The 27,796-nt window shown below is 37.4% G+C and overlaps 1 protein-coding gene across 2 annotated transcripts in view; it reads left to right on the forward strand.

Moving 5' to 3' along the window:
- Positions 1-27,796, forward strand: part of PRKG2 (protein kinase cGMP-dependent 2) — a gene marked incomplete at both ends in the record, with an annotated part of 83,698 nt that overhangs the window by 17,010 nt on the left and 38,892 nt on the right. For both annotated transcript variants that reach the window (XM_082653185.1, XM_082653184.1), the window contains 7 exons: positions 4,340-4,506; positions 8,392-8,505; positions 9,929-10,034; positions 13,539-13,602; positions 20,969-21,046; positions 22,660-22,754; positions 25,735-25,803. In XM_082653185.1, the coding sequence (XP_082509311.1) occupies positions 4,340-4,506; positions 8,392-8,505; positions 9,929-10,034; positions 13,539-13,602; positions 20,969-21,046; positions 22,660-22,754; positions 25,735-25,803 (693 nt within the window). The remainder of the gene's footprint in view (positions 1-4,339; positions 4,507-8,391; positions 8,506-9,928; positions 10,035-13,538; positions 13,603-20,968; positions 21,047-22,659; positions 22,755-25,734; positions 25,804-27,796) is intronic.

Raw genomic sequence — 27,796 nt, forward strand, 5'->3', positions numbered from 1 at the left:
CATTATTTCTGTTGAAGAGTAAGTCAGTCCTGTTGTTGGTTGTTTGAAGGTAATATGTCTGTTTTCTCCAGCTGCTTCATAGATTTTTCTTTTCGTATTTCAATAATTTGACTATGATGGGACTAAATAATTTTTAATGTATATATTTTGTTTGGAGTTTATTGTCTATGGCTTGATACATTTTCATTGATTTAAGAAAATTCTTGAATATGTTACCTTCATGTATTGTTTCAGGCCAATTCTTTCCCTTTCTTTGGTGGTCCAGATTACATATATGCTCAACTTCTCTATCATGCCATATGTGTCTCCTGTGTTTTGTTTTGTTTTTGTTTTTATTGTTCTATTTTCTGTCCTAGATCTTCTCCAGTCTTCCATGTGGATATATTCTACCTGCCCATATTCAGTTTGTAATCATTTTCAGCTGTGTCTTATCAGATTTTAAACCCATCTATTGAGGTCCAAGCTTCAGATATTGTATGTTTCAATTCATATTGTATGTTACAATTCAATTTCAATTGTAATCATTTTCAGCTGTGTCTTATCAGATTTTAAACCCATCTATTGAGGTCCAAGCTTCAGATATTGTATGTTTCAATTCTACTTGATTTTTAAAAAGGTTCATGTTCTCTGTTGACATTTTCTATTTTATCCTTGATTTTCTTAAACCTATTATAGTTGTACTAAAGTTTGTGCTTGATACATACAATTTTTTTAATCTACTGTGGGTCTGTTTCTATTGGTTTTTTTCCTCTTGGTCTTCAGTCATTTGATCTTTTCTCCTGGTATGCCTGTTAGTTTTTGATATCATGCCAGATACTCCTTATGGAAAAATTATAGAGAAAATTTGAGTCCTAGATTTTGTGAACATCCTACAGAAAATATTCACCTTTGCTTCTCACAGGCAGTTAAGCAGGGGCAAATAATTTTAGCCAAAATAGGAATAGTTTCAAAGTTGGTTTGGGACTCTTTCTGCCTGTTTTTTGTTAGTCTTTACTTCCAGTTTACAGCCCTTTAGATGTCCCATCTGAAATTCTGAGTGTTTACCAGGATCCTCTTTCATGGTGTGTCTTGAACACTGACCTGTGTCTTCCCAATCCTTTGAGACTGCCAAAACTCTGCTTCATGCTGCCTACAAATCAATAAATGCCTTGAAGGAAAAAGCAGAGGTGAATGTCAAATTCATGTTCTCTTGTTGATCATCATTCATCAAGCTGTTGCTAAGTTGATAGTTCTCCAATGCCGTCAAACAGATTTGTAAATATATATTTTAATCAACTTTTATACTTGTTTTGTGTGAGCAGGGAGAGTTGTGCTTATAATAGCTGGTCTATATCATAGTTATAGGAGAAGTTGCAAACTTCATACTCTTAATCACTGCTGTATGCGGCTTTGTAAACAGAAAATTCCAGACAAGACCCACTCCTCTAAGTATTTATGATTTAGTTTGGAGAAAACCTCATAGAGAGAACTCTTTTCTTTCTTTCTTTTTTAAATATATTTATTTATTTGGCTGAGTTGGGTCTTCATTGCTGCACATGGGCTTTTCTCTAGTTGTGGCGAGTGTTGTTGTGGTGTGCGGACTTCTCATTGTGGTGGCTTCTCTTGTTGCAGAGAGACTCTAGGCATGCGGGCTTCAGTAGTTGTGGCACGTGGGCTCAGTAGTTGTGGCTCATGGGCTCAGTAGTTGTGGCTCACGGGCTCTAGAGTGCAGGCTCAGTAGTTGTGGTGCATGGGCTTAGTTGTTCCACGGCATGTGGGATCTTCCCAGACCAGGGCTCGAACCCGTGTCTCCTGCACTGGCAGGTGGATTCTTAACTACCATACCACCAGGGAAGTACTAAGCACTCTTTTCTAATAGAATATTACAATGTGTTTATGGACTAAACTAAATTAAGAGGATCTGGGAACTCTTTGAGGCTATGGGCCATGCTTTACTAATTTTTATGTCTTAAGTATTTGCTTGATAAATTTGATGAGTTGGATGGACATGAAAACGAGTACTCTAGGAGTTTAGGGTAGAACAGAAGGATTGTGTGAGCTACTGTATCCAGGTAGAGTTGAATAGGTCATAAGGGGTTTCTTGGTAGATGTCTAATGTTTGGGTAGGTTGAGGGGAAAGGAAGCTAAATTCAAGGAGAAAACATGTGCCAAGCCTGAAGGTAAAGCTGGCAAGCATAGGAGACAATGAGGAGACCAGTCTAACTGTAACAAAGGATTTGTGTTAGGGAGTAAGTGCTAGATGGATAGAGTTGGAGGCATATGGTGGGAAATGGGGAATCCAGATTGTGGGAAGTTGATTGTCTTCCATGGCAAAAGGGTTTTCATAATACTTGCATGGAATGTTAATAGAAGTTAAGCCAAAAAAAAAGAAATAAATAAAGAAGACACTGAGGTTTGGGAAACATTGGTTTAAACAGATTTGTTTACTGCAAGATTTCTTTGAACCTTTAAACTGTGCATGCTGAATTTCCAAAATTGTTTAAACTCAGCAAACTTTTGATTATAAAAGAACAGTGATTCTTGGAACATATTTTGGGAAATTGGGATATGTGGGCATTGAGGAAACTCTTGCTGGAATGTTACACTAGCATGAAAGACTCATGAAATCTGGAACTTTTATGATATTGTTCACAGTTCTACCCTTGAGAAGAATATCTTGCAAAAGTATTTTCTCGGTATATCTTAATTGAATGAATTGTTGGTTTTAGTGGATGAAGGAAGAATGAGATCAGGGTGAGGTCAAGATGAATTTACCAATGTGAAGCTGATAGTGTGGTATAGGATGGACTGCAGGGGGAAGAGGCTAGAAGCTGAAAAACCAAAAAGGAAGCTGTTAAAATTATCCAGACCTAAGATTTTTTCTTGGACTTGGTGACCCTTGAAAATGGAAACTAAAATGGATAACAGTGATATTTTGCAAAGAGAATTGACAAGACATAGTGATAGATTAGATGAAGGAGGAAGGAAGTTCTCAAGGAACCCAGAGAGTTCAGATGGCTCTGAGGTTGATGGAGTAGGGAAGAAGGAATTTCTGTACAAGACTTTGTTCTGTTTCCTTCATGAAGCCTAATGATTTGATAGATAGGATCATAAAGTATCTAATTCCATGAACTTTTACCTTGTGTTTGAGAACTTTCTTTTTTTTTTTTAATTTAGCCGCGCCACCTGGCTTGTGGGATCTTAGTTCCCCAACCAGAGGTCGAACCCAGACCCCAACAGTGAAAGCGCTGGGTCCTGAGTCCTAACCACTGGACCACCAGGGAATTCCCTTGAACACTTTCTGTGTAGAAAAGATCACAAGTTTTTAAACAGCAAAGCTATGTATGGGAGAGAGTTTGAATGAAAAATACAGGAAAATACCCATATTTTAAAAGAATCACACTGAATTTGAGTGAAAGCAAATATATTGTGCAAAGATTCTGACTTAGGCAACTTTTCTTCCAGCTCGTAATTCTATGATATCTACATATAAATTATGCTGATTAGAACATTAGAAATTTAAGGTGATGCAGATTAGGCAATTATTTTGAGCTACTTCTTTTCCAAAAGAAACTGGAGTGTTCTAGGATTACCAACAAGTGGGCTTCTGATTTGGGGAGTGAATAGGCTGGGAGGTTGGAAATGTAAGTTCTGTCTAGTCTAGACGTACTAAGAGTCAAAACATAGGCAAACCTGAACTATCACCATCACCCGCTATGTCTGATCAAACCTTATGAGTCCCAAGGGAGCTGACTTCTCCACCTCGGAAGGAGCAACAGATGGAATGGAAGCAGCACAGACTTCAGACTCAGACTTAGATTTAAATCCTAGGGGAGGATAAGTTGCTTCTTAGCTTTTAGTCTACTTATCTATAAAGTCGGAATAGTCATCTCACAGGATAGTAGTGAGGATTAAATAAGATATAAAAGGACTAGCACTGTAGGAATTAGGCACGCGTGTATACATCAGTGAATGAATATTGTGTTATAGTCTATTAGGTACACCTTCTACCTACCAACCAGACCTGCTTCCCATCTAAAAATCATATGTCCATTAGTATTGCATCTAGGGACCTTGAAGGTTGCTACATTTGTGATGATGACAATTAGGAGTGATGATAAAATTGATTTAATAATGATTTTACCAGAAAAAAATATTCAAAACTGTTTTCAAAGGATTTCCAAGTAAAGTATGGTAGTTCTAAGGGTCAGGTGTTGGTGGGGCTAGAAAAAAATTTTTTCCTTGCTGGGAAAGTTGTAAATACATAGGTAGTAATATCAAGAATAAAAATGAAGTGACTCTAAACAGCAAATCACGGTTTTCACTAATTGTAACCAACATCTTCTTTCCATTATACCAGTGAGAAGAAGCTCATTACAGATGCCCTTAATAAAAATCAATTTCTGAAGAGACTGGATCCTCAGCAGATCAAAGACATGGTGGAATGCATGTATGGGAGAAACTACCAGCAAGGGAGTTACATTATTAAGCAAGGAGAACCAGGAAACCATATCTTTGTACTGGCAGGTGGGCTTCACAGATTTTTCCAGTCAACATATAATAAATATTTGCCTATAGTTTAATGATTTTTTGCAAACATTTAGAAAAATGCAAAATTGGTTGCTCTATTTGTAGAAAACATAACAGATTGAGCTCATAGAATAGTAACCTTGTTGATCATGTTGCTAATACTTAATATTTACAGAATGCTTTCTCTATGTCCAGCATCCTACTGAGAACTTAATAGAAAGATCTCATTTCAACTCACTGACTCTGTTAGGCAACTGCTACTATCTTCATGTTACTATGTGGACTGTGTCACAGAGAGGTTAAGTAACTTACCCAAGACCACACAGCTCATTAGTGGTGGAGGTAGAATGCAAATTTAAACAATCTGATTAGAGAGTCCATACTTTTAATCACAGTGCCACTCACTCAACATATACAAGAAGGTGTTTCAGAGTATTCAAAACTGCTGCTTGTGTTGACCTTTTTCCATTGTTGTACCATGGAAAAGAAAACAATTATTTTTGTGACTTTGTAAAATATTTTCGTTATATACCAATGATTTCAAAAGACAATTTAGGTACATTTAACCAACAGATAAGTCAAATGGAATGCCTTAAGGTTAAAGCTGGTGTTTTTAGAACCATTTAAATGGCTTCCTCCATACATGATCCCTTGAACATGCTTCCATGCTGGGTAGATTATAATGGTTAGATAGCAAAAGGATTTATTTCTCAAATGCTTATCAAACACATAAATCTTATACTGGAATTCAACAACTTTTTTTTAGATATAGAAGCAAGAAATCATCTGAACAAGGCTTACAGTTATTGAAGGCCCTGTCAAATTCTGAATTGACCCCAATTTTTGAGTTTTAGGGAAAAAAGTTAACTGGCTTGTTCAGAGGTAGTGGTAACCTGGGATGTGCTGTGGCGTTTTATTTTGCACTGTAGGTCCTGACGATCTAAGCAATGCTTTATAAACTTTATAATTTTTTTTTTTTTTTTTTTTTTTTTTTTTGCGGTACACGGGCCTCTCACTGTTGTGGCCTCTCCCGTTGCGGAGCACAGGCTCCGGACGCATAGACTCAGCGGCCATGGCTCACGGGCCTAGCCGCTCCGCGGCATGTGGGATCCTCCCAGACCAGGGCACGCAGCCGCGTCCCCTACATCGGCAGGCGCACTCTCAACCACTGTGCCACCAGGGAAGCCCATAAACTTTATAATTTTTTATTGATGGCCAACTATGGTCAAAGCCCAGTGCTGAGTTCTGAGAGAGACACAGGTGAATAAGACATGATTCCCATGGGAGGTTACATTCTGGTAAGTGACCTGCAACTTTAGACAAATCCTTGTATAGCAAGGAGGGGTAAAAAGAATCACAGAAACTAAGAAACAAAGTTAAGCAATGCTTAACTTTGTTTCCTTGAGGCCTTAGGTGTGGAGCAGAAGTTGCCTATCCAAACAAATTAATACACATCTATTGACAGCGTATAAAAGATTGTTTTCTCTATTTTGATTCTTTAAACATGCCAGTTGCATAATTATTAGTGTATTATTTGCCACATACGTCTTTGTAGACGTCCTTAAAACTATAGTCATCCTCAAGTAATTATTCTCCCCAAGAAGTGAATTACAGTCTTAATTTAGCCAGCCTTCAAGTTTTAGGGACAGGTGACCCAGAGCAATTTCCCCCTCTTTCAACTTTTCTCTTGGCTCTTTCACTTCTACTTTAGCAACACTAGAACATTCTGGCAAGAGAAGATAGGGCATTAAGTCAACCAATATTTAGGAAACCTGCAAGGAAAGATGAGAAACACATGTCAGCTCATCTTGTTCTTTGCCAGCAACTCTGATGAAAGGCTTGGGGAGAGAAGGGTTTTAACAGAAGTCAGTATCAATATAGTTATGGAAGTCAGGGCTATAGCACACATGGAAATGAAAATTGGATGCTTTCTTATTTGAATTAATTATGATGTTATCTAAGAATTGAATTGTGTGATTTAATTGATCGAGCAAATTAGTTTGTTAATTCAAAATCTCCCCTTTATAAAATAGAGCAAGAATAGCAAATAGTAAAAGCATATTTAGCTTAAAGTTTTGGTATTCCATATAATTGTTCAGTGTTGCTCAAGTCCCATGTGCCATAACGAATTAGAAAAAAACTTGAAATGCATAAAGTTCCATGATACTAACTCAACAGTGAAGCTAAGTAGTTTTGATGGAATAGAATTTAGTTATAATGAGAAATTATTAAATTGCATAACTAATATATAAGATTCGGAGCCAAAACAGAATTTATTTCTTACTAGAATATAAGTTCTAACAGGATAAATATTTTTTCTGTTTTGTCTACCCTATCTTTCTTTCACCTGGGCTAGTTCCTGGCACAGCATAGGTATTCATATCAGATGCACTGAATGAGTGGTTGGACGGAGATGACCCAGAGCTACTTAGTGGTGAATTAGGAGAAGGAAAGACCAGTTCTTCAAGGGAAAGAGAAATAACCCCACCATTTTCTTCCTCTAAAAATATAGGTCTTTTTTGCAAAGCTTTTGATTAGCTAAGGTTTTATTTGCATTTGTTTGAAGGGAAAAGAGAAGAGAATTGCCAGGGCAGAAGCATGGTGAGGAAGTTGCCTCTCTCTTCCCCCAAACTCTGCTTAGCCAAAGATTGGTGTCAAGCACTCTTCTTTTTCTTTTTTATGAATTTAATTTTTAGAGCAGTTTTAGGTTTACAGCAAAATTGATAGGGTGGAACAGAGATTTCCCATATACCCCTGCCTCCCCACATCCACAGCCTCTCCTGTTATCAGCATCACTCACCAGCAAGCTACAGTTTTTTTGTTTTTGTTTTTGTTTTTTGCGGTACGTGGGCCTCTCACTGTTGTGGCGTCTCCCATTGCGGAGCACAGGCTCCGGACGCGCAGGCTCAGCGGCCATGGATCACGGGCGCAGCCGCTCCGCGGCATGCGGGATCTTCCCATACCGGGGCACGAACCCGTGTCCCCTGCATCGGCAGGTGGACTCTCAACCACTGCGCCACCAGGGAAGCCCTGTGGCTTGTCTTTTAATTCTCTTCTTAGTGACTTCATTTATTAATGCATTTCAGTGAATGAGGGCTTAGGCAACAAGCAAGGCACGGTGAAGTAACGTACCCAAGGTCACATGGCCAAAGACTAGTCAGAGCCAGGCGGCCTGACTCCAGGGCCAGCATACTTCTCAGTTATGACAAGTTAGTCCTTCCGCCAGTGTGAACACCTGTGCTGTGTTTTCAACACGTACAGTGATTGTTGTGTTCCTTGTGCAAGAGAAGTAGTTTCATGTGCTACATTTTTCATGGGGTAGAATGAATTTTAAATGAACCACTTGCCATCCACTGCTTCAGGAAAGAGCTTTGTAACAATCACAATAATAATAATATGGGATTTCGTTTGTTTGTTTTTGTTTTTTGTGGGTTTTTTTTGGCTGCACTGCACAGCATGCGGGATGTTAGTTCCCCGACCAGGGATAGAACCTGTGCCCGCCTGCAGTGGAAGCGCAGAATCTTAATCACTGGACTGCTAGGGAATTCCCAATAGCTAACACTTACATGGCATCTACTATGTGCTAGCCATGGATCTGTGATCTTACCTGTAGTAACTTATTTACTTCTCACAACTGTATGAAGTAAATATTATTAATATTATCCCCATTATTGATGAGGAACCCAGGCAGAGTGGGTAAGTCTTCAGGCTAATCAGCTAATAGAGAGTGGGCTTCAGTCTGCATTCTTAACCACTTTATTATAATGAGAATCATAATATATCTTACCTGTATGCTTTGTATACCTTCTGATTGTTTTTTTTTAACTTATGGAATCCAGGTGGATTTTGATTACTTGTGTTTTCTTACATTCTACTTGATAGAGGGTCAACTAGAGGTGTTCCAAGGGGAGAAATGGCTATCATGCATTCCTATATGGACAACGTTTGGGGAACTAGCCATTTTATACAACTGTACAAGAACTGCCTCTGTGAAAGGTAACAGGAGATGAAATGCTGTATTTTTTAAATTGTTACACAACGTTAAAGATAACCTAAGACACTGTTGCATCCTGAGTCTTTTTGTCTCCCGTTGTGCCCCATATGCTCTTATTAATAGAAAGGCTATGCTTATAAAAGGATTTATATTGAAGCCCTTGTCTAAATGATTCAAGCTTAAAAAGATCTTTCCATCAGATACCTGTATATAAAATATGAGTATGGATTTAAACAGAATTGATTCCAGTATTTGCTATCATTGCCACTTCAATTTTGTATTATGTAGACATTTGCCTTTGGCTCATCCAGCATGTTTGCTTTCTATTCTCCATAAGGTTCTGACCATATTACAAACCAGAAAATTTAATTAAACCAATAAATGTGTATAAATATCAAAAAGGATATGAATTAATTAATGAGAGTTTTCATGAGTGACTTTTGGGATTAGTTCAGTTGCTTCTCCTTAGGGTTCTTGTTTTTATCGACTTTATTCATGGTAATATCAGGTTTTCTTCTGAATTACTTAGATGTGGTGTTTCTCAGAGTTTGGGACGAGGTTATGTGTGTCAGCATTGTTGCAGTATTTGATAAAAATGCAGATTCTGAGGCTCCACTCCAAATAATCTCTGACAGTGGGACCCAGGGATCTCTATTTTTAACAAGAATGTCAAAATAATTCTAATTCACTCTAAAGTTTAGTAAACCAGAGATTTTGATTTTGATCTCTTCTGTAGGCTCTCATCACTCCTTTAAAAAATATCTTACTACCATAATTTCATACAGATTTTTTAGAGCTGCTACTTCTGTTCTTCTTCCTTTTTAGATTTTATTCTTGATTTTAATGTCTTTCCTATGAAAACGTTGTCCCAAAAACTGTCTTGCATAATTTCTTTGAAAATGATTTTATATATTTTATGTAAAAGTAACCATAGAGATTCTTAAAATATATTGGCTCCTGTTAGCAACAGTGTCTAAACAACATAAAAAGACATAAAAACAGACTCACACGCAGAGATCTTTAACTCTCAGTTCTCTGCTTGTGAATTCTTCACTCTCTGATTAGCTACAGGCTGGCTGGCTTTCTTTTGTATCACAGCACAAATCTAAAATACCTCCTGATGATGTAGTGTGTAATTAGGGATTGCAAACTAATTTTAATATCATCCTAAGCAAAACATAATTAGAATAGAAATCTTTTGCTGCTCACTTTCAAATCATCATTTATTTCAAAGCCAAAAATGATTTTATAAAATTACCTACTCTTTACATCACTACTTCCTTCCATTTGCATGCTTAAATAATGCATTGTCCAAGAAATATCATTTTATGAGAGTACATGAAAAATTTATTGATTAACATGTTGGAATGTTTTCTTAATCTAAGAGCTAAACAATATTTTATTATTTTCTTGATTTTTCTAAAGCTATTACCAATGTTAAAACATGGGCACTAGATCGAGAGGTATTCCAGAATATAATGAGAAGGACAGCTCAAGCCAGAGATGAAGAGTACAGAAACTTCCTCAGAAGGTAAGAATAACACGTTGGTGGCAGAAAGAGCAGAAGGTGGTATAGCCATATTGTGGATATGTTGGTTTTATCAGAGTAATTATTTTACTACAATCTTTCTTATTTAAACATTTTCCATATGATTAAGCCAAAGGAACAAAAGAATTCTCTGGCAGTAAATGACACTATATATATGAAGAATTATGTTTCACTCCCATTAGCCTTGTTCACTGATTTATTTCTCTTGCTAATTTTGCCCTTGTGTTGATGGAGTCATTGCACATAGTATAGAATAATGAGCATAAAATATTCACTTGGGTTGCTCAGTTAACTTTGAAAGATGTCCTATAATTTGGAAGTAGATAACAAAAAATAATGCTTTGCTTAGAATAATATTAAAATAAATGATTTTACTATCCTTACTTGCTTTACCTGAGACATTTTTTCTCATTGGCATAGCCACGCCATCTTCCAAATTACTATTATTCGCAGCAAATTAACTTACCAAAAATGTTATTATGCTTGCTATCACGACATGGATCCTTGGAACATACACATTTTGTCAACTGTTCTGAACCCCCAACAACTTGGACGCATCAAATTACAGAGAAACAAATACCTATGTAACTGAAAAGGTCAGCTACACATTAAAAACATTTTTTTTTGGAAAGTATAAGTTCCTTATTTAAACTATTTCTGTGTCTTTTGTGGGAGATTTGACAGTCTCTGAAACTGCAATACATACTGTAATGAAATGTAACCTTTGATAAGTGGTAATAACAATAAAATATGCTGTGGTTTCCAAAAATAAATTCCAAGTTCTTTTTAAGTATAGTGACTTTATCTTGCATAACTAGCCTGCAAAGTCAATGATTTTAGGGCTGTGCTGTGCCTATCATGTAGTGAGGACTCAGTGAATATTGAATGAAGGCATTGTTAATCAGTAGAACATTGCAGGCATTGAGGTTTTTCATATGGACTCTTGCTGATTTACTTTCCCGGAAACAATAATGACTCCTGGAAGAGAGCTGCACTAATGACAAGAAGGCGCCTTACCTATACGATAATCAGTGCCTTAGCCATCATGTTGTGGGGTCTACCTGAGTATAGGTAATCTCAAAATCCAGCAACTGAGCAATGCAGGTCAGTATTTAAAGCTAATAAACTGCACTTATGCAAGGGCCAAAAAAGGATACATAAATAAACTGGTGCCCATGGGTTGCATCATGTCTGAGATAAAACCTGAGCCACTAGGTTTTCCCTTGGAGTCTAGTGCGTTCTACCTTAGTGGAGGGAGCTCAGAGAATTTACTAGTACAGGTTCCTTCCCTCCTTTTCTTCTTTTTGGTATCTCATTCATGCATTCATTCATGCATTATTGCCAGGGGTAAACATTGTGGATTCAGTGGTGAACAAGATAAACCTGATCTCTGCCTTCATAGAGGGGAGACAGACAAAAGATTTTTTCTCACATCAATTTCCTCACCAATTCCCAAAGGTGATAGACTTACAGGAGAGAATTTTCACTAACGCTACATTGCCCAGTTTGGACCCGAAGTAGAACTTTCATGACAGGCATGTGTTAGTCAATTAAACCAAAGGAACAAAAAGTATTCCCTTTTCTTCTATACGCCACCATATAGAAAAAAGTTCTGGTTAACCCTTTTACCTTTTCATCCATAAGGAGACACATTAGAGAAATACATTTCTCTTCGTTTCATAATATACAGTAAGCTCTTTTCCATTTACATCTTTTTATTATGAAGTATCTGACATGTATCAAAGGATACATAGTACATATGTAAGTTTTAATGACATAATAATAAAGTGAGCCCCATCAAGCTACAGGCCCAGCCTAAGTAGAAAGTTAGCAATGTTGTTGGCATTCTCATTTGTTCCCCTATGTCATTTTCTAGCCTTCCTCGGGGTACCTCCTCTCCTTGGAGTAGTCTGTATTCTGAAGTTTGGTAATCGTAACCTTGCTATTCTTTATTATTCTGCCTGTAGCTTGGTTTAACCTTTTTTTTTTTTTTTTTTTTTGCGGTACACGGGCCTCTCACTGCTGTGGCCTCTCCCGTTGCGGAGCACAGGCTCCGGACGCGCAGGCTCAGCTGCCATGGCTCACGGGCCCAGCCGCTCCGCGGCACATGGGATCTTCCCGGACCGGGGCACGAACCCATGTCCCCTGCATCGGCAGGCGGACTCTCAGCCACTGCGCCACCAGGGAAGCCCCGGTTTAGCCTATTTTTGAACTTTACAAAATTGGTGTTATTTTTGCAAGTCAGTTTTTTCACTCAATACATTTTTTAAGGTTCATCTACTTGGTTAGTGCAGTCATTCCTCCTGTTGTAGAGTTCTGTTATCTGACTCAACCACAGTTCATATATCTGCTCTCCCATTGGGCATGTTCCAGTGTTTTGCAATTACAAGTGATTCAGATGCAGACATTCTTAGACCTAGCTCCTGGCTACATGCCTCCTGGTCCTTGTGTTCAAGAATGAGTCTAGAGCTCTCTTTTCAAAACTCAGATCCAATCATGTATTTATGGAGGTGCATCATTTTTTCCTTAGGAGTGTCAAATTTTAGATGGTAAGAAAGAAGTATCTATCTTATAGAAATTATATCAACAGTCCTGAGTGAAAATGGGTAAAGTAGAAATTTCTCTAAAAGAACAATTTAATCATACTGATGGGTTAATCATACTGAGTGGAATTTTTTTTTTGCGGTACGCGGGCCTCTCACTGCTGTGGCCTCTCCCGTTGCGGAGCACAGGCTCCGGACTCGCCGGCTCAGTGGCCATGGCTCACGGGCCCGGCCGCTCCACGGCATGTGGGATCCTCCAGAACCGGGGCACGAACCCGTGTCCCCTGCATCGGCAGGCGGACTCTCAACCACTGTGCCATCAGGGAAGCCCCTGAGTGGAATTTTTTATATTTTTTTCAAACAATTTCAGTATTCTGTCATTCTCTGTATATTATTATTATCTGTAAAAATGTTCCTATTACATGCCTCTGGCTACCATTAATTTTAAAAGACAGTACAATATGACTAATAATCAAGATCATTTCCATGCTAATTCCTACATTCCCTCCTGGATTCAGTCTTTACTTAATTACAAGGATTTAGATGAAAATCTGATTCTCCTCTGGAAGCAGAGGTCCTCATCCATGCTAATAAAAGAGATATTGAGATGTGGAACACATTTCTGGATGTGATTCACTTCGTAAGCCAACAACAAATGTAATTTTTTTTTCTCCAAAGAAACAAAATTTGATTTTTTTCCTTTCATGGGGGTCTTACTATTTTTATTTATTTACCTGTGATAAATGTCTGCTGTTATATGTAATTATATAATTTCAATGTATCTGAAATTCAGTTATTTATGTGTGATATATTTGGAGGTTTACTTTGGAAAAATTAAAGTGCATTGTATTTTTTAAATGCATGCATGAATCTATGTAGAGGTGTATATTTATAGTTTAATTCATGATGATAATTAAATAAAGGTTTCTTTTTAATTTTGCAGTGTATCCTTGCTGAAGAATTTACCTGAAGATAAATTAACCAAGATCATTGACTGCTTGGAAGTGGTAAGAAATTTTAAAGTAAAAACTATATTTCATTAAAAGATTATATGATCTAGTCATTATTAACACTGTAAATGATTAAAAAGGAAAAGATGGTGATCACCAGTCCACAGAGACCAGGAGCCTTTTTCTATTGTGAAAACTCACACTGAATTAAGGGGCTGGGGTGGGGTTCAGGGACTCTTCTGAAATATATAAAAGAAAATTGGATTTGCATGTGTAAAGTGACATTTGATTTACATATTTTAATCTTTTTAGTATATTTTATAAAACTAATCTGCCTCACTCAAGAGGCATTTGATTTTCTGCAATTAACATCACAATCCCTTACAGAGTTTTCGTAGTATGAAGGAGTCAGTGATGCATAATTAGGTAATGGAGTAGAGAAAGGGTATATTGGGACTTTCGTGAACAGGCTTCTGAATCAAGGTATGAAACATTCCATACTTGAAAACTCTAGGCTATGAAGACTTTAAAGAAAAAAAAAATAACAAAAAAACCCTGTACTTAAGAAGCACTTTACCTATTTTAACATCTAGGGGAAAATGGCGTATTGGAACGTGTTCAAAAATTCATATTAGGCATCACACCGATGGTTGGTTCTTGTCCAAGACTAGTCAAGTCTTTTTGTGAATAATGCTTTTATGATATGTACCTTGGATTCTAATAATTTTCATTATATGAAAACCTCTTCAGAGATTAATATTCAAAGTAAATAACCTCTGTCTAACTTTTTTTTGGTGTGTGTCGGTCAATTTCATTGAAACCAAATTGCTTTTCGGGAATTTAAAGGAGGTAAGGAATAGTAAAGGAGTCAGGTGTAGACTTTAAGATTTTATAAAGTTATTCTCAGTGGGAGACAAAAAATACCCTGCAAGACTGATTGTTGACAGATTCATGCCTCTGTCAATCTCAATATACAATGTAAACTAATACCTGTTGAGAAGGGAGCACCAACCATTTTATCCTTAAGTGTAAGTGACACCAGTAATGTTTCCATTTACAATTCATGGAACCCATCCAGCAGTTTATCAAGGACAGGCCATGATGACACAGTGCCTGGCCTTGTGTCCCCAGAGCGTTCAGATATGAAGTCATTTTCAAGAGGACTGCTTGCCCTGCATCTCTTGGGATTTTCTCAGTGTAACATAACCCAATCACAGATGTTACAAATTAATAATTCATCCTAATTTCTGAGTGTTTTTTTTTTAAAGCTGGAGAGGCCCTATATTTTTTTGTTAACCGAGGAAATCTGTTTTTAATATAACACTAATAGAGTAGATTCACCAGAGGGGAATTCCATGCTGACAGAAAATATTAAAATTTAGTATCATTAAAAATAAATGGTAAATTAGACATATTTATAGTAGCCACAGGCAATAGCTACAGAATATATAGATGGGGGCTCCAACCTAGTATTAATTAACACACAATTCGAATTTGAAAGTCTCATCTTTTAAAACACCCTAGAAGACTTTATTATATATTAGCATTTGCAAACAGCAGCGTGGTTTATAAAGGGCTCTTTATTCATACCTGGCAAACAAATGTGTCTCTGTAATGTGTGAAAATTCACAAATTCGAAAGTGATTAACAAGGGAGTAATGGGATCTATTTAGCGCTAAGAAAAGCACATAATTTACCAGCATAGCTTGGACTAATGACCCATCAACTGGGTCCTGACCACAGCCAATCACTAATGCATTGGAGTTATGACAGAGCACCTGCTGAGTTCCAGGGCCAGCTGTCCCACAAACTGGCTCCATAATCTTTGAGAAAAACAGGCTGAATCTGGCATGCTATTTAGGAGTTGATTTTGGGTGGTTTTAAGTTTTTGTGCAGGGGGCGGGGAGGGAGTATCAGAATTTCCCATCACCAAGCAGTTGTTCTGATGTGTTTGTTAAGACTTTGGTTTGTTGAAGTCCTAGACCACATGGCCTGAATGTGCAGTGTTCCAACAGCATTTCTTGCTTTAGCATAAATCACCCAAAGTATTCAGTTCTGGAGGCAGACATTGCCTTTAAACCTCTTCTCGTGGTCTAATGGGAAAAGGAGGGTGGGAAAAGTAGCAACACATTCACTGGTGTGCTTTAAGAGTTAACTAATGAACACCCTAAAGCACGACACAGATTCCAAATGCAGTGTGACTATTAATGATAATGAAAATGACAATGTGACTTCTGTACCTGGCAGTTGGGTAGTACGGAAGACAAGAGTGGGAAGAGTTTCTGTTCCCACTCTTGGTGAGAGATCCGGGAGGCCCGGGATTTGACTGTGTGGTGGATCGAAACGTTACGGAACTCTTTGTTACAGAGATTTAGTGTTTGACCCAGTGACCCTCTGCACTGCCACTCTGACATGGCATCTTTCATGAAACTGGAGCTCCAGTGGGAGTGGGACTGGGGTAGGGAATGTGAAATGTCCTTGTCCTTAATCAGATCACCAGTGATGCTATTAAAAGGCAGATTCCCAGGTACTACCTCACACTTACTGAATCAGGAACTCTGGGGTAGGGACCCAGAAATCCACATTTTAACAACATGATTCTTTTTTTTTTTTTTTTTTTTTTTTGTGGTACGCGGGCCTCTCACTGCTGTGGCCTCTCCCATTGCGGAGCACAGGCACCGGACGCGCAGGCCCAGCAGCCATGGCTCACGGGCCCAGCCGCTCCGCGGCATGCGGGATCTTCCCGGACCGGGGCACAAACCCGTGTCCCCTGCATCGGCAGGCGGACTCTCAACCACTGCGCCACCAGGGAAGCCCAACAACACGATTCTTAAAGTTTAAAGTTATGAATTGAATACATATATTTAGGATTTGCCATAGTCTGCCTCATTAGTCACAAGTTTTCCATTTTTCATCGTTTTTTGAAAGTCTAGTCTTCCTTTCTTATAGTTCCTGCTAACACTTGCATAAGCCAGAGGGTTTTTCCCATTTTAATGGTTACATCTAGAACCATAAGAAAGTTGAGATAATTGTGGATTTTGCCAGTTTAGGAACCTGTTAAATAAAGGGGGGGTGCAGCTAGGTGTCCTAGAAAGTTAGCTAGTCCAAAGTCTGGAGCTTAAGGTTTATGGTCAAGCCTCTGTCCCTCGCAGCTGTCAGTTAATTGTGGTGGGCATCAGGGTCACCTCATCTATAAAATAAGGGGGTGCTGGGTCACATCTGTACGGGCTGTCTCAGTGTTTCAGTTACAAAATTCTATACAGTTGGCTCATCCAAATGGAGGAATTTCTGTTGATTTTCATTTTGTAGGCTCCAGTTCCTTGGAAATAAGCAATCAGATGCTAAAATTATGCTGGAATGGTTGATAGGGTCCACCTAATCCAGGTGTGTTTGCTTTAAAATTTCTAAGGTGTTTTAACTACTGTACTTGGACAAACAAAAATAGCTGGTAGCAAACCCCAATAAATGTATACAGTTTTTTAAACAATCAACTTAGGGACATGGTCACATGATGCAGGGTTTTGTGTGTGTGTGTGTGTGTGTGTGTGTGTGTGTGTGTGATCATACATCTGACTGTGTATCATCAATTCTTCTTTGTGATGAAGATTTCTAGCCGCACACTAAGGAAACTAAGGAAATCATAGGCTTGCTTCTTTGTCTTTGTCCTCCATCACCTTAGATTTTAATTCTGGTTGCATATATTCTATTTACAGGCACTCAGGCTCTATCTATCATTTTGCTAGCTATCACAGAATGAGCATTTTCTTTACATGAGAAACTCTTTCCATCTTTAGCAGTTTCTGATGTATGGTTTTCTTCTTCTTCTTTTTTTTCCAGTGTATGGTTTACTTTTAACCTCTATCTCTCAGTCTGCCCTGGAATTGATTTCCTAAGTTTCCTTTTGGCCATATACTAAGTACCTACTCTCAGTGTTTCTAGATATCTTCTTTTAAATCATCTTTTTCAGACTGTGGGACACAACTCATTAGTAGGTCATAAAATCAATTTAGATTAACACTTTAAAAAAATATCAGGGTAGTAAGCACAAGTATTGTTCAGATATGTTTCAGATTTATACAAATGTGTGTGTGCATGCTCACATGTGTGTATGTGAGTGTATATATAAAATATGTTTCTTACTGTAGGTCAGGGTAAAAACTGCTTGAAAACCATCGCTTTACAGGGTAGGGTCTATGGCTTCTTGGTCCTCTAAGGGACCCCTTTGCAATGTAACCACAGGACAATAAACCACACTGTTTGAAGTTCTCTTTTTGGTGTTGGTGACCACCCTGGCTAGACTGGCTGCACTCCCCAGTTGACAAACACTGGCTAGTGTGGCATCGTAGCCAGTACTTACCACTATATATTTATGGTCTGATCTACATCCACAGCCTTTTCTCATCTATGAAGTTACTGTCAACACACTGCGAGGTATTATTTATCTTCCTCCCATGGTTTTGGGTGACAAAGACTCATCCCTGGGAAAAATACCACCAGGAAGCTTGCCCCTTAAGAAACAACAAAGCGCTTTCTCAGTGTTCCATTTCCAGCTTCTGCCTTTTGGCTTATCCGACTGACAGAAATTAAAGCTGCACATCTGCACAGACCAGAGGCTGTATAATAACTGAAGAACAGCCTATAAGCAGTTCAAAAATTCTCCAGATTCCTTCTGCTCTGTCTGGGTAACGGGGACTGAGATTGAGATAGGAACAGGAGAGCCTGAGACCGCCTGAAACAGGAAAGCCCACCGTGACACTAGCAGTTCTAGTAAAGAGAATTGAACATTAACTATATCATGAAGACTCCTGCACTGCAGTGTCATGGTCACTCACTTAACCTTTGCAGGTCACAGTCATCTGAATGGTAAAATCACACTTGAATCGAGTGAAGGTTTGTGATAGAGCTATAATGAGAAAAAACAGAGAGTTGGAGTAAGCAGTTTGTGATGTAAAAACTCAAAATATTATTTTCCGGGTAGAACAGAAGCATGTTTCTTGCTCACATAACAGTCCAGGGAGGATGGTCCTAGGTGGCTATGCAGAATCCTTCAGGAACCCAAGCTGATGGCTACTCTGCCATCTTCCACATGGTCCCTCTCCCAGGATTTCTCTGGGACATGCCGTTACAAATGGGGCACAAGTATGAAGGCATGTGTCTGGAATGGTTCATGGGCCTGGCATGGAAGTGGCATACGTTGCTTCTACTCAGACCCTTTTAGCTGGAAGTTAACCACATGGCCACAGCTAACAGCAGGGCAGCTGGGGAATGCAGTTTACCTGTGGAAGACATTGATGACCAGCTCACAGACTCTTTCGCAGGAATTAACAGTCACCAGGTGACTATCTCACTTAATCCTCACACATCCTTAGGTGTGGTAGGTCATACCATCTTAATTTTACAGAATAGGAAACTGAGGTCCAGAAGATTTAAGTAACATCTAAGCAAACCGTTCTCAGCCTCCCCCTTAACATGGCAATCATTAATTGAGTATTTACTACATTTCAGGTGCTTTTAATGCATCAAAAATTAATTGTCTTTAATTGACTTATGGTGGTAGGCAAAAATGGACCCCCTCCAAAGTATCCACATCCTAAACCCTGGAATGCATAAACGCGTTATGTTACATGGCAAAAGGAACTTTGCAGATGTAATTAAGGTTTGGGACCTTAAAATAAGGGAGATTATCTTGGACTATCTAGGTGGGTCAAGTATTATTACATGGGCCCTTAAAAGCAGAGAATTTTCTCTGGCTGGAATCAGAGAGATGCAGCAGAAGTGGAAGTCAGAGAGATTCCAAGTGTATGAAGAATTTCATGTGCCCTTACTGGTTCTGAAATATCAGGGGCTCTGTGCAAGGACAGGAGAGAAGTCTCTGGGAGCTAAGGGGGCAGCCCCCAGCTCACAGCCATCAGGGAAATGGGACCTTATCCTACAACCGCAAGGAACTGAATTCTGCCAACAACCTGATTACACTTGAAAGCAATTTTTTCCCCGGAGCCTCCAGAAAGGAACACAGCCCTACTGACACCTTGACTTCAGCCTCGAGAGACCCTGAACAGAGAAATTCAGGTGAACCACACCGTGCCTGGACTCTCTGTCCCACAGAAACTCAGATAATAAATGGGGGTAGTTTCAAGCCACTAAGTGTGTGTGGTTATTTGTTACAGCAGCAATAGAAAACAAATGTGCTTATCTTCTCTCAATCTTTGAGTATAAATATTCTTATTTGAATTTTCTGGATTGATGAAAGTGAAATTCAAAGCAGAACTGAGATTTGAATCTAGATTTCTGTGGCTTCAAAGTGCCTTTTCCCCTGAGATATTCTGCTTCCTTCCATGAGATTTTGAATGCCTTGTAAAATGTACATAGTGCTATGTAAATAAAAGGTAAGTTTATTAGTATTAGGAGTAATGTTTATTCCATAAATGTAAATATGTTTTAAGAGTAAATGACCAAAAATGATACTGAACTATAGCAGACACAAAAGTAGTTTGTTTGGATTTTATTTTCAAGTCTAAAATAAAAATAAGAGAGAGCTATTGTGTTGTTCTTTATGCCTTTTACGAAAATTAAACAAGCCCATTTTTGTTTGTATAAATAATTAAGAGATCCATTTTAGTTCTATGACTTTGTGCCAATATCAAATTAAAGCAAAGTAGGGATGGAAAGTTTAATCCATCTTTTATTTTCTAAGACACTGAATTACTTTTTTGGTCTGGCAGGTGGAAGAATTACTTTTCCCTGACAAGAATTCTCTGATTACACTCACCTATATGAGGGAAACAAAGAAATAAGTGAGAGTTTAGGATTTCATGAGGTTAAACTTTGTTGAAAAACAGAATTTACATGTAAAAATTCTAATGTCAACCTTTCATGATGATAAATCTTTGGAAAGAATCCATATGAAAGAGCTCCTTACTGTGTATGTAGAATTTTCCCAACCTTTGCTCTGAAAGAAATTAGGAATTGAGGCTGATATTCCTCCTATCCATTGAGGATAATATTTTCAATTTATTAGATAATATTTGTCCTCTTTCTAAACTCTAGCGCCAGTTTCAGACTGTTGCAAATCACTGAACCGTTTGTATTTAGATTATTTGGGTGAAGCCCACCTGCGGATCGGTGATAATTGCCTTGCTCTCGTTTCTTTGTGTCTTCAGTGTCCATGCTTGAAATTCAGTATTCCAGGTGAATTTTTTTTCCATGAAAGATAAACATAAATGCAGATAAACAAGCAAAAGTCTCCTTACTTTTTTATGGTTTAAGACTACAATATTTAAGAAGATTACAATTACAATAAGCAAAAAAATAACAGAAACAGGTGTGGAATGCTCATTTCTAAGACACCAGGAGTTCTATTTCATTTGTGTCATCTGAACGTCTCCGCTGCATCTAACTTTTTCTTTTTCTCTTGTCCCCATAGGAATACTATGACAAAGGAGATTACATTATTAGAGAGGGCGAGGAAGGAAGTACCTTTTTCATTTTAGCAAAAGGAAAGGTAACTATTAGTTAAAGCTTACTTAAAGTAAATCAAAGAATCATATCAAATCTGTTGGCCATAAACGCAGCAGTGTTCTGCATTGCAGCCCAAGTCCTCTGTCTGCAGTGAGCAGTTAAAGGACCTTCTGCTCAGAAGAGTCCTGGGGAAGTGGCGGGGGGCAGTCTGAGCACTGGCTTTGGGCCCACAGGAGACTTGTCTTGGGTTCCAGCTGATTTAGTAATTTCTTAGTGACCTTAGTCAGGTCACTTGGCTTTCTTTGGATGTTGTTTCATTGTGTATAAAATGACTGGATTATTTCTAATAATCCAATGAGTATGTGATTCTCAGCCCAGGGGTCTAAGATCAAGGGCTGGAACATTTCCCCAACCCACTGATAAGACAAACAACAGGTGGAAGAGAATGAACTAGACAATTGAGGACAGAATGATCAGGCATCAAGCTGTAGAACAATATGGCTCAGAACTTCAATTCGTACACAGTTGCTCAAGTTGATTTAGATGCTGATGAAAATTTTACGCTAATATAGACAACAAATCTTTTTTTTAACTAGATGTTGAGTGGATAACATGTTGCCGGTTATTCCCAACTTGACTCTTTACAATGTTCCTCAGAGACAAAAAGCATTTGTGAAATGTTGATGGAAAGGATAAAATCTTGAGCACCTGTGTCTATAAACTGTCAGATTTTCACATATGCTCTTTCTTCCATGGAAGAGTTTATCATCAGAGAATCAGACACTGCCCTTTGTAAACTACTTTTGTGGTTGAACTTTGAACTGGACCCCCAGTGACGGAAAAAATTTTTTTAACATAATAGTTTCAGAAACTCTTCAACACTCAGAACCACTTTTTATCATTTCTCCTCAACCTGGACCTCATACTTTGAAAGAATCCTGGTTAATAAACAAATTGCATTTATCATTTAAAAATTTTTAAATTTATTGTGATTTCCATAAGTGCTAACCAGAATTTCTAATCAGAATGATGCAGTCCTTCTTACCATGTTGAACTGGAATAATTCTAGCCACAAAAGGGAATATTGAAGTTTTTGTTTGGCTCTGCTATGGGGGTTCTTGAACCTTCCTGGGCTGTGGATTGCATTGGGACTGTCATGAAAGTTGTGGACCCTTCTCTATATCCACATTTTGCATTCAGTTTTAGAGGGTACACAGAAATCAACAAGTCAGTCATGGACATGAGATTTAGAATTCTTGATACTCAGTCTTATTCGTGATTGATTTGTCAACTGCATTTGGCTTTTTGAAAAAATAAAGTTCCCACAGGACCATTATTATTTGCTTTGAGCATCCTTAGGAAGGAATAACTGGATTCATGTAAAAAATTATAACTTTGAGTCGTGAGGTTTGGATGGAGAAGCTTCCTCTTATAAAAGGTGGATTGTGTTCAATCACAGGATTTTCTAGTCCATCCAAATGAGGTGACTATAGTTAGATTGTCATAACTACTGCAAAATTAAAGCAAAGGCTTTGATTTTTCCTTATTGAGTCAAGTTTATACAGAACAGGAGGGTCTGGTTGAATGGATATGTGTTCAGATTTTCCTTATTTTCTTCTCTCTCTCTCTCTTCTTAAATTATTTGACATCATTTAGGTAAAAGTCACCCAGAGTACTGAGGGCCATGATCAACCACAACTGATAAAAACTCTGCAGAAAGGAGAATATTTTGGAGAAAAAGCTCTTATCAGGTGAATCTATGAATTTATATTCCATACTTAAATAATTCTTTAGTTGTTTTGCATGTGCACCTACCCACTGAGAGTTGTCAAACTGAGCTACCAAATTAATGGCAGCCATTATCCAGGAAATAAACAAATTTTTAAACTGAATTCTAAAATTTTCATTGTTAAGCAGGAAATAAGTATATTAATTCTGCATGGGAAATAATTTAGAAAGTCTTAAGTCTACTAGTGAAAATAAAATTGGTCTTCTCTTAGAATTTTTAGTTTAAAAGAGAAAGAAATTAAAGGCATGAAATTTTAAATTTTCCCATAAGAATGAGTTTTTATATTTTCAAGGTTTGAAATATTGTCCTGTTTTACCCTTTAAGAAATGATCAAATAATGACTTTACGTATTTTTTGTGTTTTTAAATCATTATGTCAAAGGTAATATTTTCTTAAGAATTTTTATTGGCTCATTTTGCAAGCTTTAGAAACAACTCAAAATAGTGTATTTGACATTTCTACCTGAACCTTAGGCCTTTTGAGATATGAGTTTATTTACTGTTGATCTAAGTTATGGAAGAAACATTTGTAAAGATTAATCAAATTGCTCAGGAGACACTATGTGCTTCCTGGAACTCAGAAAACAACTTCAAGTCTAAAAAAAACTTTTCTTAAATATAAATAACTTTATAAAAATTCAAGTTAGAATTTTGAGCAACACACTCTTTTTTGGAGTTACATATGTTTTTAAATGAATACTTGAAATTAATTAAGAAAGAATTTAAAATTTATGTTATTACTAAATGCTTTTTATTTCATATTTATGCTTATAAAAATGAGTAGTGTGTCTGCTCATTTTTCTTCCTTTTTAATTTTTGTCTGTGAAGCCCTAGTTCTGCTGATTTACATGTCAGGATTACATTAAGTACAGAGCAAAGAAAAAGTGTTCATATATTACCTGAAGACAAATTTGATTCTTTAAAAATCATAAAGCTCTTATTTTTTAAAGAAAATTAAACTACTTAATCCTAGTAAGTTATGGCTATTTTGTAAACAATTTAAAAATTGAATTTAAAGGCAAGTTGAATTTTTATTTCCCATTTTCTAGCTGGTAATGAACTTGTTTCAATAACAGGGAAATTGTCCTCTTTTGTTTGCTTATTTGTGACAATATGAATTTGTTCATGTAATGTAATCATGTAATACCATTATTCAAGACTTCAATGTATTTGTTCTTAACATTAACACATTATTTTTCTCATACCTTCAAGCAAAACTATTAAAGTTTGAAAGTGCAGAGAAATTATTTATAAATGCACTATAGACTCAAGATAGCTCTGGAAAGGAAATATGCTGTCTGGTTATGCTGGATCTGAAATAATTTGTGCTCTATGTTGCAACCAGCCAATTACAGTGTTTTCCCATGAGAAACATGGGGATTTATATTTAATAAAGACACAACTCCCCAAAGCATTTAAAATGTAAAGCTAAAATCAATGAGGAGGAGAGTTGGATACAAATATTTTTACATTTTTGTACATTTTTATGCTATCACTTTTTAGGGTCACTGACTGTGGCTCAATGTTCCTTATATTCTGTGTATTTTCCATGTATTTCCATTAAATAGTCCCAGGAGTTCTTTCAGCATTTTATGTGCAAAAATAAATCCGTGGCACTTACACAGTTATTATGAAAGAAACAGATGTGTATTTGTAAACATCTAATACTTGTGCACTGTTTGCAGAGAATATTCCTAGTCAAAATCATGACACTGTCAAGTGAAAGGATGCCATACCTCTTTTTTTTTGAACTAACAAAGCAAATAGTTTACCCATATCCAAGATCATATCATATAGATATCTACACACATGCAAGTTGAGTGTAAACTACCCAGCTCCCAACTCAAAAGCATATCAAGCTGAAAGGTTTCACCAGTGTCTTCTAGCAAGGATCCTGTAAACTTGGGAGGGACTGTGGGTTATGTCAGAAGGTTTCTGGATGCCAGCTATGTGTATGGGGGACCTCTCTGGAATGAGAGATGGGCTGCCAGCGTTTTCCTGTCCCATCGCTAAAGGAAGATGAAAGAACTATACTTTTTGTGATGCTGTTTTTGATGAAGTTGCTTAGAGCAGTCTTAATATGATTGCTGCTCCAAGTTACCTTAAATAAATCTCAGAGCACTGAGTACCATATGGATGTACCTTCTTTTCAGGGTCTTTAGTTTGTAACTAATAGAGGGAGACAACTAACATAAACAAAGGTCTCTAAAGAAATACTTTACCTGGTGCTTGACCCATTGGTATTCATTAGGTAATTAAATTTGCCATCATTAGATCATATGCTATAATTCATTGTATCTAAGGGGATTATTGTGAGATGCACTATTATATTATGTACCCCTGAGAAAGAAAGACAGTGCTATTAATTACACTATGACTCATCGTCGATTGTAAGGCATGCTCTGATTTCAGAGATTTTAATGGAAAATGTACATCTTAGACTATGAAATGAAAGATTTTAGTATTTCTTTAATTCACTGGGTGATATGACACTAAAAACACTTTCTTCAGGTTTTATTCCTAACTGGTTTGTTAGAAGTTAATACTTCAATGTTTTTCTTATAAATTTCTTTGATCGGTTCATTTCAATTTTGGCTGCTTATTAATTAGCAATTCCTGTTTGATCAGAGTGGGGCTATCTTATTTGGGCTGACACAGAGCGCAGAATGAAATTCCACGCACAGTTGCACTCACTGATTCCTTTACATTCTTAGTGCATTTAGCTTCTTCTCCTCTGTATTCCTTGTGTGCATGCCCTTTATTAGGACACATTTCAAATCCTTTTTTTGGGAAGGGGTAGAGTATAAATTATGATTTTTTAAAAAAAAGCATAATCTTTGGAAGGTTTAAGTGACGGTGTTTCATACCAGTAGCAGATTTCCCTAATAAAAATGGATGTTTAATTTCTCACTAGAAAATTGACTTTCCTGTTTTTATCTGCAGTGAAGATGTCAGATCAGCTAACATTATTGCTGAAGAAAATGATGTTGCATGCCTGGTTATAGATCGTGAGTGAGTATACTGATGTTGTCGGAGAATGCAGGCTACTGCCACCTTTGAAGACTTGGCCTTCTGTTACTACAAGGGCCCATCTGTCTTCCCTTTCATCAGCACTTGGAAACGCTGGCCAATCCTCAGCTGCGAGTACATTCGATTAAAATTCATGGGAAGGAACTGGGCCTTCTGATCTGAATCTGTCTGCGGCAGTGGCAGATGCTGGCAGGCTAAATATTTTGTGTGCAGAGTTTGTACATAAATATCAGCAATAGACTGGTTTAAATTCTGCATCTTACAGAGAAATAAGCTTATTAGTACTCTCATGGATTTTTCCCCATACAATGTAGTGAACAATTTCATAATTTATTGCTAAAATGCTCTAAGCCGTCAAAAACCTCTCTCTCTCAAAATATAAAATGTTCATTAGCTAGATGTATTCCCAGAGAAGTTTTAGTTTAATGCTTGTAGTAATTTGCAGAAGATGTGTGTCAATATTAATCTCTAAATGTCTGAGGTTATTTCTCAGAATATTTTATTTTGTGTCCTTAACTCACTTCAAATCAAATTTGAATCTGACCCCTTGGATCTCTCATTAATCAGTTGAATATTTATTGACTATCTAGATATAAAAAAGGAAATTCAAATATACCAAAACTAGGCCATTGTCTGACAAAAGCCATGTATAGTCAAAAGAAATAGGGCATACTCATATGAAATATTAACAAAAAATAGTAAAATGACAATAGGTATCACAAGAGTATGTAGATGATTGCTAATTGAATACAACATTTATTGAACATAGAATCATAGAGATTTAGAGCTGGAAAGAACTTTGGAATATTTTACAAAATCTTTTTATTATGGAAAATTTCAAACATATTAAAAAATAGGATGATATTATGGACCCCATCATGCAAGCTCAAGAATTATCAATTAAAGCCTCTTCTATACCACTTTGCCATCCTCACCCTGCCTTCTACACACTATTTATAAGCAAATTCCAAACATAAAATTATTTCATCTATGAATTTTACTAGCATCTCTAAAAGCTAAGTATTATTTATAATACATGACCACAATAACATAACATGCCTAAAAAGTTACCAATTCTTTCTTTCTTTATTATTTTTTAATTGAGGTATAATTGACACATAACATTATATTAGTGTCAGGTGTACAACATAATGATCCAATATACGGATACATTGCAAAATGGTCACTACAATAAGTCTAGTTAGCATCCGTCACCACACATAGGACAATAATTCTTAGTATCACTTTGAGTTACTTTAATCTTTCCCTTACAGATAAAAAAAAGTAAGTCCAGGTCAGTTAAAGAATTGCCCCCGGGCTTCCCTGGTGGTGCAGTGGTTGAGAGTCCGCCTGCCGATGCAGGGGACACGGGTTCGTGCCCCGGTCCAGGAAGATCCCACATGCCGCGGAGCGGCTGGGCCCGTGAGCCATGGCCGCTGAGCCTGTGCGTCCGGAGCCGAGAGGCCATGACAGTGAGAGGCCCGCGTACCGCAAAAAAAAAAAAAAAAAAAAAAGAATTGCCCCAACTGTGTCATCTGTGATGGAACAGGGGCTTCTGCCCAGGTCTTCCAGTGCCTTTCAGCAGTCTTTCCACCATGCCATTTGGCTTCCATAGCATGTGTTCAGAAGGGAAGCAATCACAATACTGTGAAGTGGGAAAAGTTTTACTTTATTTTTTAAGTGTGGAAATGGGGCTTAAAATTCACAGGAGTTTTCTAGGCAAAGAGGAAATGTGGAAATCTCTCCAGGTGAAATCAACCTTAAAAACAAAGGCATAGGGCTAGGAAGTGCAAATCATGTTCAGATGAAGGTAATCTTTGGTGGCAGCTCTCAAATGGAAAATATATTGATATGGTATTGCCCTGACAATGCATTGTTTTGTATATGAGTTCCTTAAAAATATATGCATGCACTAAATAGCATTAGCGGTGTGGTAAAATCTTATAAATTGCTCCAAAATGCAAGGACTAAAAAC

The sequence above is a fragment of the Grampus griseus genome (assembly GCF_964374135.1).
Source record: "Grampus griseus genome assembly, chromosome: 4".
NCBI classification, from domain to species: Eukaryota; Metazoa; Chordata; class Mammalia; order Artiodactyla; family Delphinidae; genus Grampus; species Grampus griseus.